Source organism: Trichechus manatus, unplaced genomic scaffold, assembly GCF_000243295.1.
Source record: "Trichechus manatus latirostris isolate Lorelei unplaced genomic scaffold, TriManLat1.0 scaffold00024, whole genome shotgun sequence".
In the NCBI taxonomy this organism is placed as follows: Eukaryota; Metazoa; Chordata; class Mammalia; order Sirenia; family Trichechidae; genus Trichechus; species Trichechus manatus.
This window is the reverse complement of record NW_004443960.1, coordinates 20369394-20386182: the sequence shown is the minus strand read 5'-3', so window position 1 is coordinate 20386182 and position 16789 is coordinate 20369394. Positions and strand designations below refer to the sequence as shown.

Below are 16789 nucleotides of genomic sequence, written 5' to 3'. Positions count from 1 at the left end.
TCTTGCTTTCTTCATGTATGATGTCCTTGATGTCATTCCACAACTTGTCTGTTCTTTGGTCATTAGTGTTCAATGGGTCAAATCTATTCTTGAGCTGGCCTCTAAATTCAGGTGCAATATATTCAAGGCTGTATTTTGGCTCTCATGAACTTGCTCTAATTTTCTTTAGCTTCAACTTGAACTTGCATAGGAGCAATTGATGGTCTGTTCCACAGTTGGCCCCTGGACTTCTTCTAGCTGATGATATTGAGCTTTTCCATCGTCTCTTTCCACAGATGTAGTCAATTTGATTCCTGTGTAGTCCACGCGTATAGTTGCTTTTATGTTGTTGAAAAAAGGTATTTGCAATGAATAAGTCGTTGATCTTGCAAAATTCTATCATGCGATCTCCCGCATTGTTTCTATCACCAAGGCCATATTTTCCAACTACCAATCCTTCTTCTTGGCTTCCAACTTTCACATTCCAATCACCAGTAATTATCAATGCATCTTGACTGCACGTTTGATCAATCTCAGACTGCAGGAGTCGGTAAAAACCTTCAATTTCCTCATCTTTGGCATTAGTGGTTGGTGCATAAATTTGAATAATAGTCGTATTAACTGATCTTCCTTGTAGGTGTATGGACATTATCCTATCACTGATAGCATTGTGCTTCAACATAGATCTTGAAATGTTCTTTTTGACGATGAATGTGACGCCATTTCTTTCAACTTGTCATTCCTGGCATAGTAGGCCATATGATTGTCCAATTCTAAATGGCCAATACCAGTCCATTTCAGCTCACTGATGTCCAGGATATCGATCTTTATGCAGTCCATTTCATTTTTTATGACTTCCAATTTTCGTAAATTCATACTTCATACATTCCATATGTTTGCGGCTGTTTCTTCTCATTTGAGTCGTGCCACCTCAGCAAATGAAGGTCTCAGAAGCTTAACTCCATCGACATCATTAAGATTGACTCTACTTTGAGGAGGCAGCTCTTCCCCAGTCATATTTTGAGTGCCTTCCAACCTGAGGGGCTCATCTCCTGGCACTATATCAGACAATGTTCCACTGCTATTCATAAGGTTTTCACTGGCCAATTTTTTCAGAGGTAGACCACCAGGCCTTTCTTCCTAGTCTGTCTTGGTCTGGAAGCTCCACCAAAACCTATCCACCATGGATGACTCTGCTGGTATTTGAAATACCGGTGGTACAGCTTCCAGCATCACAGCAACACACAAGCCACCACAGTATGATAAACTGACAGACGCGTGAGGAAATAAACCTTATAAAACAAAAATTATAACTGGGAAAATTAGAGCCGAGCCCTGGTGGCACAGTGGTTAAAGCACTCGGCTGCTAGATAAAATGTCGGCAGTTTGAACCTACCAGCAGCTCTGAGAGAACAACGTGGCAGTCTGCTTCTGTGAAGATTTACAGCCTTGGAAGCCCTATGGGGCAGTTCTACACAGTCCTATAGGGTCGTTATGAATCGGAATGGCAGTGGGTTTGGTTGGTTGAAAATCTGAAGATTTTAAAAAATTATTATTAATATTTTAAAGTTTCATAATGGAATTGTGGCTATGTTTTTACAGAAGTCCTTATATTTTAGGGCAGGGGTTGGTAGACCCACGAGCAGAAGCAGATTAATCAGTAAGCAATGAATGCACGGGCTTAATTGCGTTTACTCATTAATCTGTAGTGCACAATTTCACATGAGTTTCAGCACATCTTTGATGTGAAAAACAGGTGAAATTGTGCACTACAAGACTGGTAAGTAAGCACAAGTAAGCCTGTGCATAGCTTGCTTATTGGGTAATCTGTTCCTGCCCACAAGCCCAGTCAGAACCACTGCCTGTTATTGTGTGATTCACAAGCTAAAAATGATTTTTACATTTTAAAATAGTTGAAAGAATCAAAAGAATAATATTTTATGACATGCTAAAATTTCATAAAGAAAACTTAAATGTTAGTGTGCATAAATAAAGTTTTATTGGAACACATCAACATCCATTCATTTACTTAGTGTCCATGGTTGCTTTCATGCTACAATGGCAGAGTTGAGTAGCTGCGACATAGACCATGTGGCCCACAAAGCCAAAAAGATTTACTATCTAGTCCTTTACAGAAAGTTTGACAATCCCTATTTTAGAGCTATATACCTACATTTTTATGGAAAAGATGATGTGATGTTTGGGATTTTCTTCATAATAATACAGGAGGGCATAAATGGATGGGGGAATAGATGAAACAAGATTGGCTATGGGTTGACAATTACCGAAGCTGGATGTTGGGTATGTGGGAGTTCATTATACTTGTATGTTTTCTTTTGTATGTGTTCGAAATTTTCCGTAACAGTTTTTTTTTTTTTTTAAAGATATAGCAAAATAAAAGAGACTGTGTGTTTTTTAATAAAAGAGGCTGGGTAGAAGAGTAGGCATCGGGAAAGGGAACTGGGAGGAGTGGCTGGTGGGCTAGGAGGAAAACCAGAAGCCAGTGATGTCCTTAGAGGTCCCTGGATGGCACAAACAATTTGGGCTTGTCTACTAACCTAAAGGTTGGCGGTTGAACCCACCCAGTGCAACACAGAAGAAAAGCCTGGCAATCTGCTTCAGTAAAGATGAAAAACAAACAAACGCATTGCCATCTAGTCGATTCTGACTCATACCAACCCTATAGGACAGGGTAGAATTTCCCCATAGAGTTTTCAAGGCTGTAATCTTTACGGTAGCAGACTGCCACATCTTTCTCCCATGGAGTAACTGGTGGGTTTGAACTGCCAACCTTTTAGTTAGCAGCTAAGCACTTAACTACTGAGCCACCAGGGCTCCTTCAGTAAAGATTACAGCCAAGAAAACTCTATGGAGCAGTTCTACTCTGTAACACATGGAGTCACCATGAGTCGGAATAAACTTGACAGCAATGAGTTTGGTTTTTGGTGATGTTCTTAAGGTCGAGTGGAGAAAAGGGAGAGGGAGCCATTGGCCAGGTCGAAGGTGCTGGTGGGTCAAGTCAGATGTTGACTGGGAATTGCCCTTTGGTTCACCTGACTCCCAGCAGACCACACCCGTTACCTGATATCACCCTCTTTCGGTATTAACAGAAACTCGAAGGGAACTCCATAATGTACATGCTTGGTTTCTGGAAATTATTTTATGGGAGTCCTAGCATTCTTGAACACGGATCTCCTTGGTATTGTCTATCTCATTATCCAAATAGATTCCTTTTCCCTCAAGGGGACTCCCACAACCCGCTTTAGATACGGTTTTGCTCGTTTTACTGCCCAGGGCAAAAACAAACTGAAAATTTGAAGCCTCCAGACACAAAGAGCCATGCATTCTAACAGGTTTGGAGCAAACCCAGATCCCTAAGCGCTCTGTAGATGCATTGGGCTCCTCCAGCCCCACCCCAGGCTGGCTTGTTAGACCACTATAATGACTCTTCCTGGGTTTGGGTCTTTGGCTTTGGGGAAACTTTGGCCCTTTTTCCTCCCTTCCCTTTGGTCAGCTGCCCTGGGGCACTAGTCTCGTTCACAATTCTCCAGTTTCCCAGACAATGCAGCTTCTTGTGCTTATTGCTACAGTCTCCCTGTTAACTCTACAGAGAGGTTTACGATTACTGAAACAAATGCCCTGCTTTCTGCCGCACAGAATACCTTCGTTTCAATGAAACCCCAGCCATCGCCAGCGCGGGAGTCGCTTTTAATTAAGTCTTCTGGGTCACTCTCTTTTAGGAGACCGGCCAAAAGGACTCAAAAGGACTGGGCAGGGCAGTGGCGATTTGGGGGTCGATAGCTTTCTCCATGGGCCCCACCCCTTCCCCTCCAGAAGGCTCAACCCCCGCGGACTGGCAGAAATCAAGCAGGCAATCACTCCTTGGGCGGAACCTAAAATGAAAACAGCAACCACCACCACAAAAGGTCTATATTTTGAACCGGGCAGTCCAGTGGTCTTTTCTTTCCCCCACAGTACAGGCTGCCTTGTTGGGGAGGGACAAGGCTTTGAACCAGTCCCTTCTGGTTGGAATCCCTGCTGAGAATCTGCATTTCTAACCAGTTCCCAGGCGATGCTAATGCTGCTGGTTAGGGACCAATTCGGTCCCTACTCATGGCGACACTATGGAAGTGGTTCTCAAAATGTATCATACATGAGAATCACCTGGGGGACCTTGTTAAAACGGGGATTCTGATTCAGTATATCTGGGGCGGAAATGCAAATTCTTAGCAGGGGTTCTAACCAGAACGAACCAGTTCAAAGCAATGGTAAGGGAAGCTGCTCACACAGCTCTGGTTCTCAGCCCTGGCTGCATGCTAGAAGCACCTGAGAACCAGTTTCCCTTGAGTCCATTCTGACTCACGGTGACCCTACATGTGTCAGAACAGAACTGTGCTCCATAGGGTTTTCAATGGTTGATTTTCAGAAGTTTTTCAATGGTCTTTCTTCCAAGGCATCTCTGGGTGGACTCGAACTGCCAATCTTTTTGTTGGCTGTCCAGAGCATTAATAGTCTGCACCACCCAGGGACTCCAAAAGCACCTGAAAACCAAAAAACCAAACCCATTGCCGTCAAGCCGATTTGGACTCTTAGCAATGCCATGTGTTACAGAGTAGAACTGCTCCGTAGGGTTCTGTTGGCTATGACCTTTACAGAAGGAGCCCTGGTGGTGCAGGTTAGCACTCGGCTGCTAACTGAAAGGTGGGTGGTTTGAAACCACCAGCTGCTCCATGGGAGAAAAATGTAGCAGTCTGCTTGTGTAAAGATTACAGCCTTGGAAACCATATGGGGCAGTTCTATTCTGCCCTGTAAGGTCGCTATGAGTCGGAATCGACTCAATGGCAATGGGTTTAATCCTTACAGAAGCAGATCACCAGGCCTTTGTTCCATGAAGCTGCTGGGTGGATTTGAACCACCAACTTTTAGGTTAGTAGCCAATCACAAACTGCACCTGAAAGGCCTTTAAAACACTTGAAGACGCCCAATTAATTGAGCTGGGGTAGGACTCAGACCCTGGCATATTTAAAGTGCCCAGGAGATTCCAGTATGAGGCGGGGGGCGAGAACCAGTGGCACAGGCCTGAAGTGAACATGGTTTTCCTAAAAAACCATGAGAGTTTGAATGAGTCGGGTGACTAAATTGTCCTGGTTGCCTGGGACTGAGAGACACAGAACTTTCAGTTTTCAAACCAGGAAAATCCCAGGCAAACCAGGATGAGTTGGTCATTCTATGGATGAGAGACATTTCATTTTCTATAAAACTTGCAAAGATGTTGGGAGACTCCCTCAATGCTGGTACATCCCATCCCATACACATCCCAACAATTCTCAGTTTAAGGTCCCATGATACAGACCTTAAATAGAGTTGTTTTGCAAATAATGAAACTTCATGTAATTGAGAATTGTTGGAACGTGCATGGGATGGGATGTACCAGCATTGAGGGAGCTTCCCAACATCTTTGCAAGTTTTATAGAAGATGAAATGTCTCTCATCCATAAAGTGACCAACTCATGGGGCCCTGGTGGCGCAGTAGTTAAGTGTTCAGCTGCTAACCAAAAGGTCGGCAGTTCAACTCCACCAGCCACTCCTTGGAAACCCTACGGGGCAGTTCTACTCTGTCCTGTGGGGATGCTTGGAGTTGAAATAGCCTCTACGGCAACGGGTTTATCATGGACCCATATATATGGGCATACAGATACTTACTTGGAGATTTTCCACCAAAAAAAAGATATCAGTTTCATCACTATTAATGCAAAATAAGTTAACTTGTCTGCCTTGCAGAATACCAGGCTGATTTAAGTAGATTTGGATTTTATGTTAAACGTTTCATGGTGGAATGGTTCTGCTCCCAAGAGCCGCAGAGGTCAAGAGCGTGGGCACTTTCTGGCCAAGAGGTCTGGAGGCCTGATCTCTGCCCCGTGAGTCTCTGGGTGCAGGCATCCCCTCCCTCTCTCTGAGCTGCAGGTTTCCTATGAGCAAAATGGAAGGCTTTGGATTCAGCAATGAGAAGGAACAAAGGAAGAAGAGAGAGGAGGAAAGTGGTCTCACCGAGCATCTTCGTTGTGCCCAGCATTGTACCAGGCCCTCCCTTTCATATACTCTTCCCATCAGCCCTGAAGGTTGATTTCCATCATTATACGGATGGTACAGTGGACATGGAGAGTCACACAGCAAGCAAAGGCAGAGAGGGGGATTCCAAAGCGGGGCTGCCTGACTGCCTGGTAATCATAATCACAGCTCCCATGTAATGAGAATGAAGTATATGATGGAGTCCCTGGGTGATGCAAATGGTTAACACACTCGGCTGCTAACCCAAAAATTAGAGGTTCGAGTCCACCCAGAGGTGCCTTAGAAAAAAGGCCTGGTGCTCTATTTCTGAAAAAAATCAGCCACTGAAAACCCTATAGAGCACAGTTCTACCTGGACACGCGTCAGGTCGCCATGAGTCAGGCTGGACTCCACAGCAACAGGTTTTTGGTTTTAAGTATTTGCCGCTTTACATGCATTGTCTCACTTCCTCCTTGCAGAAACTTTGAGGCAGCGATTACCATTGTCCCTGTTTCACAGATGAGGAAACAGATTTTAAGATGTCAAGTGACCTGCCCAAGGTCACACCGCTGATAAGTGCAGAGCCAGGTGGCAAACCCAGAGTTAAATGACTACAAGCACCTGCTGGCCTTGCTCTCCAGCCTCTCTGCTCAGCAGCCCTGCTCCTAGAACTCCAGGTACGGTGTGACCCCCCCCCATCCTCCCTCCTAGGAGCCCCAGCTTGGTCCCCCATTACTAGCTGTGTGCTGTTGACCAAATTCCTTAACCTCTCTGGGCTTGCTCTTCCTCTTCTGTACAATGGGCGTGGCAGTAGTACCTCCCTCAAAAAACTGTGTAAACATTTTTTAAGTTGATAAATTTACCAGTGCTTCCTCAGTGCTGTTCGCTTTACTTGCATTTTCCCATTCCTTCCTCACAACAGCTATGAGGTAGAAACTACTTTACTTAGGTGTAAAACATGTAAAGAACTGTGCCCAGCGCTGGCACATGTAAGAACTCAATGAATATTAGCTATTATTATTAATATTATTATCACTATGCTATATTTTTGCTGCTACTATTATAATTATTACAAAGTTGTTGTCATGGTTATTACTAAGTAGGTCTGGATCCCTTTCCTCAAAGTCTCGTCAGTCCTCCCCCACTCTACGCACCAGGACGCCCTCACCCCATTAGCACCCCAAAAGGGTATCCACCATTTGCCCACTCTTCTATCTCTCTCTGCCCCTACCTGCACCCTCACACACAGCTTGTGCCTCTCGCTTCCCTGGGGAGGCCCGGCGGCGAGCCCCCAGCAGGCCCCCCAGCGCGCTGAGCGGCGCCGCCCGCGTCCCCTGCGTTTTGCTCCCGCGCGCGCCTCACCTGCCGTGCCGGGTCCGCCGCACTTAGCCCGGCGCCGGGCGCGGGGCGGGGCGTCAGGAACACAGCCCGGGCGCGCCCAGCTCTGGCTCCGGCGCCAGCGCCTGCCTGCAGCTCCGAGATCTCGCCTTCCCTGCGGCGGCCGCTGAGGAAACCGAGGCACAGGGAGAGGCAGGGGTCACCGTCCCGCCTGGGGCTTCTTCACTGAGCTCAAGAAGTGTGAGACGCAGACAAAAACGCACCCCCTCTCGTCTCTTTGGGATAGCAGCAGCGAGGCAGTGAGAATTAAGAGCGCGAAAGACACAGCAACCAATTGCCAGGTAGGGACCTTATTTGGATCGGGTTTCAAACTGTTAAAAAATTACGCCGAGTGAAGTCAGTCAGTCAAAAAAGGACAAATGTTGTATTATCCCACTTATATGAAATATCTAGAATATGCAAATACAGAGAGACCAAAGTTTATTAGTGGTTACAAAGAGTGGGAGGGAGGGGGATAGAGGGAGTCATTGTTTGGGGGCGCTGAACTTCTGTTAAGGGTGACGGAAAAATTTGGAAAGGGATAGTGGTGGTGCTTTGCACAAGATAACCGTAATTAATGTCACTGAATTATACATGTAAGAAGTGTGGAAATGGCAAATGTTCTGTTTTATATATATGTACATATATGTGTATACATCCCGTTGCCATTGAATCGATTCCGACTCATAGTGACCTTATAGGGCAGGGTAGATATGCCCCCATAGGGTTCCCAAGGTGTGGCTGGTGGATTCAAACTGCTGACCTTTTGGTTAGCAGCCAAAGTATTCTCAGCTACCTCAACTCTACCATTTGAAAAAATGTTAAGGGTTCAAAGGCATTTAAAATCAATATCCTGTGTTGACTCCTAAACTGGATATAAGGAAACAACATTTGGGCATAGAAGGGAGGATGGCAAGACGTCCTTTGGACATGTAATCAGGAGGGACCAGTCCCTGGAGAAGGACATCATGCTTGGTAAAGTAGAAGGTCAGCAAAAAAGAGGAAGACCCTCAATCAGATGGACTGACACAGTGGCTGCAACAACAGCTCAAACGTAGCAACAATTGTGAGGAAGGCGCAAGACTGTGCAATGTTTGGTTCTATTGTATATAGGGTCGCTATCAGTCAGAACCAACTGGGCAGCACCAATTTGTTCTTAATTATTTTTCAGAATTTAAGAAGTGTATGAGGCATCCCAATTTTACAAATTTTGGGGGGGAAGGTGGTGTCATGGATTGAATCGTGTCCCCCAAAAATATCTGTCAACTTGGCTAGGCCAGGATTCCCAATACTGTGTGATTGCCCACCATTTTGTCACCTGATGTGATTTTCCTATGTGTTGTAAAGCCTATCTCTGTGATGATGAGATGGGATTAGTGGCAGTTATGTTAATGAGGCACAACTCAATCTACAAGATTAGATTGTGTCTTGAGCAACTCTCTTTTGAGATATAGAAGAGAGAAGTGAGCAGAGACAGGGAGACCACCAAGAAAGTAGCACCAGGAGCATAATGCGTCCTTTGGACCCAGGGTCCCTGTGCTGAGAAGCTTCTAGTCCAGGGGAAGATTGATAACAAGGACCTTCCTCCAGAGCCAACAAAGAGAGAAAGCCTCCCCCTGGAGCTGACGCCCTTCATTTGGACTTCTAGACTACTAGCCTGCGAGAAAATAAATTTCTCTTAAAGCCATCCACTTGTGGTATTTCTGTTGTAGCAGCACTAGATAGCTAAGACGGGTGGGATCTTTATTTTTCATTTCACATGTATTGAAAGCAATTTTAAAGTGCTTTTATAAGGAAAACTTGTTATTTAATTCATGTAAATATAGCATTCTAACTCTAAAATCCAGAGGGAAATTTTAAGTACTAATTATGTAATAATACTCTCCTAATTCTTCAAAAATATACAATTCCATAGCTACAAAGAAGTGTTTTGATATTAGTGAAAATTGATTCCATTTCAGTGATACCAACAACCACGGCAAGCTACAAAGCACAATCTACTAGCAAATGAAGCCCAATGCCAAACAGGTTGTACATAAAAACAAATGATGGTACTATATTTTAGTGAGCATTAATAATTTAAAATGCAAGCAATTAAATGCAATGTGGTATCCTGAATTGGACTGTGGAAAAGAAAAAAAGATCATTAATGGAAAAAAATGGCGAAATCCCAAGAAAGTCTGTAGTTCACGGTAATGTGTCAGTGTTTAATTTTGACGAACATGCCATGGTTTTGTAAGATGTTAACATTACCGGCAACTAGGTAAAGGATAGAGCCCTGGTGGCACAGTGGTTAAGAGCTCATGCTGCTAACCATAAGGTCAGCAGTTTGAATCCACCAGCTGCTCCTTGGAAACCCTATGGGGCAGTTCTACTCTGTCCTCTACGGTCGCTATGAGTTGGAATCAACTCAATGGCAACAGGTAGTAGGTAGTAGTAGGTAAAGGACATAGAAGAGTTCTCTGTACTATCTTTCCAAGATTTCTGTAGATCTAAAATTATTCCAAAATAAACTTCAGTTTCAAAATATTCAAAAAGCAAGTGATAATAAGTTTGAATCAATTCCTACATAGAAGACCAAGAACACAATTAGAAAAACTGATAAAGCAGCAAAACATGAATGACTGCCTATATGGATAGCCACAATATATATGAAATTCTTTTTTCTATCTTTATGGTGCTGTTCACTGTTACCTAGCTATTGTCTCATCATCTGCTAGTTGCAAAAAGGCAGACTGTTGAATTTTATCTTGCAGTAATATTCCCTTAATGATTCTGGGTGCATTTTTTCATGTGGATCACAAATGTTTCTTAGCATGGGTACAGTGTGAACCTCCTTCTGCAAATCCATGATTTTGTATCTTTGAGAAGTGGTTGTGTGTGAGCATCCTGATTGTGTCGAGTCAATGATGAGCCCGGTTTTGTGCTCAGTGGTGGATTCCTAGACAGTGCAACTCAGTGAGGTCCACCCTAATTCAGTGCACTGTTTTCCATCTGTAATATGGGTACATTGGATGCAAGGTCATTTTTGGATACTTCTTATTGGTTGAGTCGATTCCGGCTCATGGCGACCCCGTGTGTGCAGAGGAGAACTACACTCCTAGGGATTTTAAGGTTGTGACCTTTCAGGAGCAGACTGCCAGGCCTGTTTTCCCAGGTGCCTCTAGGTGGGTTCAAACCGCCATCCAGGGACTCCTTTGGATACTTACCTGCTGTCGTCAATTCCGACTCAGAGTGACCTTATGGACAGAGTAAAACTGTCCCATAGGGTTTCCATGGAGAGGCTGGTGGATTTGAACTGCCAGCCTTTTGATGAGCAGCCACGCTCTGAACCACTGCGCCACCAAGGCTTCTTTGGATACTTAGGCATCTGCAAACCTGGTAGGTCACTTTAGCTGCAGTTGTTTATAGAGAAAAAGGATGGCAGTAGACCTTAATCGGTAACCAAGCAGTGTCGATTCTTGCATCTTACATCATGCTTCATTAAAACACAAAAAAAACCAAACCCATTGCCCTTGAGCCGACTCTGACTCATAGCGACCCTACAGGACAGAGCAGAACTGCCCCTTAGGGTTTCCAAGGCCCTGGCAGCATAGCGGTTAAAGCACTTAGCTGTGAACCAAAAGCTTGGCAGTTCAAAACCACTAGCTGCTCTGAGGGAGAAAGATATGGCAGCCTGCTTCTGGAAGATTACAGCCTTGAAAAGGCAATGGGGCAGTTCTACCCTGTCCTATAGGGTCACTGTGAGTCGGAATCAACTCGATAGCAACAGGTTTGGTTTCGTTTTTGGTTAATCTTTACGGAAGCAGAATTCCACATCTTCTACGAAGCGGCTGGTGGGTTCGAACTGCCTTTCGCTTAGTAGCCAAGCGCTTAACCACTGTGCCACCAGGGCTCCTAACATGTCATGTAGAATGGTAGAAAATACAGTAGTGCTTTTAACTGCTCTGCAGAAGAGAGAAATGATTAAGGGTATTGTATCTTTCCTTCGCTCCTCTGAAATAAGTGTTCTAAGCGCTCAAGGGGCTTACAACTGCAGGTGCAAGGAGCTACGAATCCCAGGTGCAGCTTGCATTTCCTTTCTCCACAGCCTTTGAGGTCAACTGGTTAGCTTACTTTGACCACAAATAGCGCTCTTCTCTAGCGCAATCTTAACTTGATATGAAGCACTTACACAAGGAATGGTGCAGACAAGAAGGCAGCTTTATTGCACTTTGGAAAAAATAAACATGATTCCATTTAGGGGGAAGAAAAGCCATTGACACTCAGTAAGCAACACTGCCATCTAGTGGAATAATGACATACCATCAAGCTTTTCAAGACCAGAAATGAAATGTGAGTGGATATGCTCATTTTAATTTTCACCATAAAATGGCACTTTTAATAAGCTGGCCTTCAGAGAACCTCAGATTTTCTCGAAAAAACATTTTTATCTTTTAAATTCATAGACGTATATGCCTTCTCTGCTTTTTTGGGCAAAGAATGAGTGGTTTTGTTTTTCGTAAATAGACCATCAAATTCTCAATTTGAAAGTTATGAGACACTCTGGGGCAACCTGCCTCTTTGAACATCCATCACTCTTGTTCAACAGTCTAAACGCAACCCCTGATTACGACAAACAGCTTTATAAGGAAGCAAAACTCAACTGTACAAGAACTACATTAAGTTTACTCATTTCCTCTATTTTTACAATCTAAGGTGCTAAGTATTTGCACTTCACTTATTTGAATTCCTGAAAAAAAGCATTAGAACACACCAGTAACAATTTTGCATAAATCACATTAACCCAACTCTTATTATGACTACACAATAACAGTGGAAGATATTGATTGGTGTGAGGATGTGGAAATGCTCTTCTTAGTGAATAATAAAGTAATTCTTCTCACGGCTTTAATTCTCCTCTATACCCAGCTGTTGCAGTAAATGTGCTGATGATTTCTATGAGCATACAAATGAGAACACTTTAATGAAACACCGGGATGAAAAAAAGAAAGTTGTGACAATAACATATTGTTAATAACCACAATCTCAAATCGGCATCTGCTATTACTGAGATTTCAGATTCTGGGTTAAGTGCTCTGCTCTTTGGAATATCCACAATGGTTATTGATCTTGCTAATGAGTTCCGCTCATTGCAACATTTCTGGGTATACGGTTGGAGGCACTCACGGATTCTAGAATGCATGAGTCTGACATGGTCTTCATCAAACTGTGTTCTTGGCAAACAGTAAACTCAGTTAAGGATTTCGGGAAGAGCCACGTTCCAGGAAAGAGGTATACAAGTGTAGACTAAGAAGTTGAATTAAAACATTTTTAGGTTGCATTTTGTTGGTAGACACAACTGAATGTTTCAATTCTGAGAACCTGAGATTGTCCAGAAAAAGAAAGTTCTGAGTGTGTAGGACATAAGCTGTCACAAAGTCAGAACCCAGGGTTTTGCATTTCTCAAAGCAACATGAATTGGGGTGTGGGGATGGAACCTGAAGTACTAGATCTGAATAGGGTTGTTCTTTTTAGGGGTGTCCAGACTGTCTCAGTGTTCACATTTTGCAGTAATTCCCCATCTGAAGCTTTCTTCCCCAAGCTTCACCGGGAAGTGAGCACTCATGTGCAGTGCCCTGATGGGGACTCTCTATGCATCTCTATGCAGCTATCGGGGGCTCGGAGGAAGGGACCACCTGACCCCAGCATTTAAGTCATCTGCTACTATTTGGACACTCCTGAAGCCAAAGCAATTGAAAATGCTAAGGGAGCCTTTTATTAACTCAAACATGATGCCAAAGTCATCTCAAAAAAAGTTTATTAGCATGATTAAGAACATTTTCTTGAATAATGTAAGAGAGAAAGAATTTCTAAACACGGAAGAATATCAGTGGCAATACCTCATACCCAATATTTGGAATTGAATGGACAGCTTTATTGCCAGTCTTCATTTTACTGAAAACAATCCATGTACTGGTTCCAAGTGAAGTCATGACTATTGCTTTGTCTGGGAATGAGTCCCTACTGCAATTAAGTATAAAAAGTATCTTCCATCATGATAGGAGTGTGACCTGCATTACTGAGTAAAGAGCTGATAAAAATCCTCAAAGAGTTGGGTTTTTGTTTTTTAAAAAAACATTCCTTTTACACACTACAAAGAAATAATTAGTATTTTGGCTTTTTAAATTCCTACATGATACTTAGAATGGCAGTCCCCAAAGGCCCTCCCCGTCACATAATCGCGAACACAGACCCTCTTTTCTGGAGGTTGCATTCTTGGGGCGGACTTCATGTGTTTATACTGGTTTGAGAACAAAGACAGCGTCATCCAGAACATAGTAGTCATTGTACATGTCGCCCTCACACAGGTATGGCAGTCTGGTGAAAGCTTCGATAACAAAGCCAGCTTTTCTGAAAACTTCCGACAGACTGTTCACTTGTTCTTCCCAATTCTGTCCCTTGATTTCCAAAATTTCTGATGGTTTCTCCCACTTGCCACCTACTAAAACAAATAAAAACATTAAGTTAAACTCTTGAACAAACAAGTTATTTGAGGAAGGAACTGCAGTGGGTGCTTTTATGAACTGTCTCCTTTATATTTCACAGGTACCCCATGAGGGAGGTGGGCAAAGAGATAACTACAGACCTGTGAGGGCTAAAACTTGCCCAAAACTGATAATTGTATGGGGATACTGAGGCAGAAAGTAACAAATAAAATTTAAAAGAGTATTTTAGCACAAATCCAAGAAAATACCACTGATATGGTCAAGTTATGCAACTTACTACCTAAGGAGGTTTATCAGGTGAGAATAGGGATAGGCTCATGAAGGATTTTAATTCATAAAAACAGATCATCAGTGTGTTTTCCAAGGGAAGTTGATCCATTCCCTAACTTTTCAGAACAATGGTATAAAAGCTAAGCTCCAGGACCAGAGGCAGAACACTAGAATGGATGAGTCAACCTAGCATTCCTTAGAGGAGTGATAAAAGTCTGTGTCAGTAGTTCTCAAACCTATGGGTATCAGATACCAGGGTGGGATGGGTGACGCAGGTAAGGTCTTCAAAGTCACATACAAATCAAGCATGGACTATAGACACACACACAAAGATGACTGTTGTTTGCTTCCATCGAGTTGATTCCAGTTCATGGCAACCCCATATGTACAGAGTAGAATTACTCCATAGGGTTTTCAAGGCTGTGATCTTTCAGAAGCAGATTGCCAGGCCTGTCTGCCAAGGTGCCCCTGAGTGGGTCCAAACTGCCAATCTTCCAGCCAGTAGTCAAGCGCTTAACTGCCTGCACTACTCAGGACCTCCATGAAGAGCAGTACCGTGTCTAAATTCTCACACTTTTAGATGCTCTGGTGATGGAGACACTACACATATACTTGAAACTGCTACAAAATGCAGACTAAGAATAACTTTCTGTTTGTGAGAAAATAGATAATTAACAGCTTCCGAGGATACAAACACTACGGTGGAAAGATTTTTCATTATTTTCAGTGGCCCAGCACTCAAACCCTCTTCTTGTGTCTGGGAAATTTCCCTCCTGGAGTCTTGGTGGGAGACAAAGCCTGGGGAAGAAGCTTTGCCAGCCTTCTTGCAGCTAAAGCCCTGTGGCATGTAGCCTAGGCCCCAAACCTGGCACGACGAGCTGATGGCCCAGAGAAGTGGGCCGTGAGGGTGGAGCAGCAGCAGGGAAACCTGCTGGAGCAGAGCTGAGTGATGCTGATGGTGGCACTCAGTCCATGACAATGTTTGGCATCTGGTGCTTGGTGGCACAGAGTGCTTGCTCTTCAGAGTAGTTTCACAGCGTGACTTGGGCCATCTCTCCCGGCTCTGGACTCCTGACACGGTCTCCAGTCCTCCCAGTGACTGTAAGCTAGCCTAACTCCTTTCAATAAATTTCCTCTTGCTCAAGTCAGCCTGAGTCAGTTCCTGCTGCTTACAAAAAAAGAACCTGACTGATGAAGCCTCTTAGTGGGTGTGGGGGCAGGGGTAGAACAGAGGGCCCACACATTAAAAAGGGGTTCTCAAAACTAGGGCACAACTAGTTCATGGTACACAGTTTATGTCTTCCTTGGACCCTGATGTCTCGTTCGATCAGTTCTCTCTGGTCTCCACATGAAGACACTTCCTTCTGCTTCTGCTTCTGCTCGATTTCCAGCGGTTACTGGCCCACCCACACTTGGCACACAGTAGGTACCCCCGCTGATGATGGGCTGAACTGCTCTGGGAATTTAAAGTGCCAATAATCTGTCAAATCATACTCCTTGCTGGGAAAGTGCACTTCATATAAATCAACCTCTCACTCAAAATATCTAATATCTATGAGGAGTTGTCAAACTGCCAAAAAATAAAAATAAAAAATCAAATGAACATTTAGAAATGTGCTCCGGGCTAAAATCTCAACTTTAAATGGTGAAACTGGCCTACAAACAAGCTTTACACAATTTCAAAAAGTTCCTGATTACGGTTCCTTAGTAAGAGTTCCTCTCTTCAGTTCTTCCTTCCTTTCTAAAAAAGCACACACACACCAAAGCCAACTCTCATTTCAAATTCACACCGCCAGACACACACACACAAAGAAATGGAGACGGCCAACAGAGGCAAGATCGCTCTTGGTCTGGAAATAAATCTGATTCTATTTTATGTCGGTAAGGTTCTTCTTTTTGCTCCTCCATTTTATTTAAATCAATTGCTATTTGTCACCTAATGTATTTATATGTTAAGCTCCTAGAGATGAATTTTTGGATGTATAACAATAGAAATTGTCTAAGGTGGTGGTTCTTTTCTCCCTAGAGAAATAAGGCTTTAAGAGAATGAGTAACAAAACGTTTCATATTAACCTTGAAAATTCCGTTTGCTATTATGCTGCTTTAGAAAACAGCACTTCACTCAACAAAGGGGTGAAATACTCTTAAAATCACATGTGCCCAAGTCATCAACAAATTAAGTTCCCAGACAGGCAGACTTGCTCTGCACATAGTATGAACACTTCTGAAAAGGTAAATTTCTATAAATGAAAATCAGTTGATCACCACGCCTTTAAAAAACAAAAAACCTTACCATGGCTCCTTCCATAGAGAATAACCATCCCACAATATATGTGAAAATATTCCCCCTATACCCCTTTTTTCTCTATAGAAGAGAAAGCACTTTCTACATCACAGTCTAACAATATCAGATTTGTCCACACAGTTTGGGTCATAGGGCAGAGAAAGGGGCAGAAACTCTTAAATTTTCTCTCATCTATAAAAAAATACACCAAAATGTTAACGGTGGTTATTTTGGGTGGTAGCATTATGGGGGACTTCTTGCTTCTACTTCCAGAAGTATTCTGTTTATTTTTCTAATAAGTATGTATTACTTCTTTGAAGATAAACTATCTTAACTGGAGTTA

At 43.3% G+C, this 16789-nt stretch overlaps 2 protein-coding genes across 5 annotated transcripts in view; one reads left to right on the top strand and one right to left on the bottom strand.

Annotated features, from left to right (window-relative positions):
* Positions 1-12940: 12940 nt before the first annotated feature.
* METTL9 (methyltransferase 9, His-X-His N1(pi)-histidine) overlaps positions 12941-16789 on the bottom strand; it is a 52254-nt gene continuing 48405 nt past the window's right edge. For 2 of the 3 annotated variants that reach the window (XM_023728519.1, XM_012554650.2), the window contains exon 5: positions 12941-13888. In XM_023728519.1, the coding sequence (XP_023584287.1) occupies positions 13683-13888 (206 nt within the window). In that variant the 3' untranslated portion in view covers positions 12941-13682. The remainder of the gene's footprint in view (positions 13889-16789) is intronic. The other variant, XM_004373330.2, reaches the window with a different exon arrangement.
* Positions 15548-16789, top strand: part of IGSF6 (immunoglobulin superfamily member 6) — an 11992-nt gene continuing 10750 nt past the window's right edge. Inside the window, exon 1 of one of the 2 annotated variants that reach the window (XM_023728520.1) lies at positions 15548-16043. In XM_023728520.1, coding sequence (XP_023584288.1) covers positions 15977-16043 — 67 coding nt within the window. In that variant the 5' untranslated portion in view covers positions 15548-15976. The remainder of the gene's footprint in view (positions 16044-16789) is intronic. The other variant, XM_004391355.3, reaches the window with a different exon arrangement.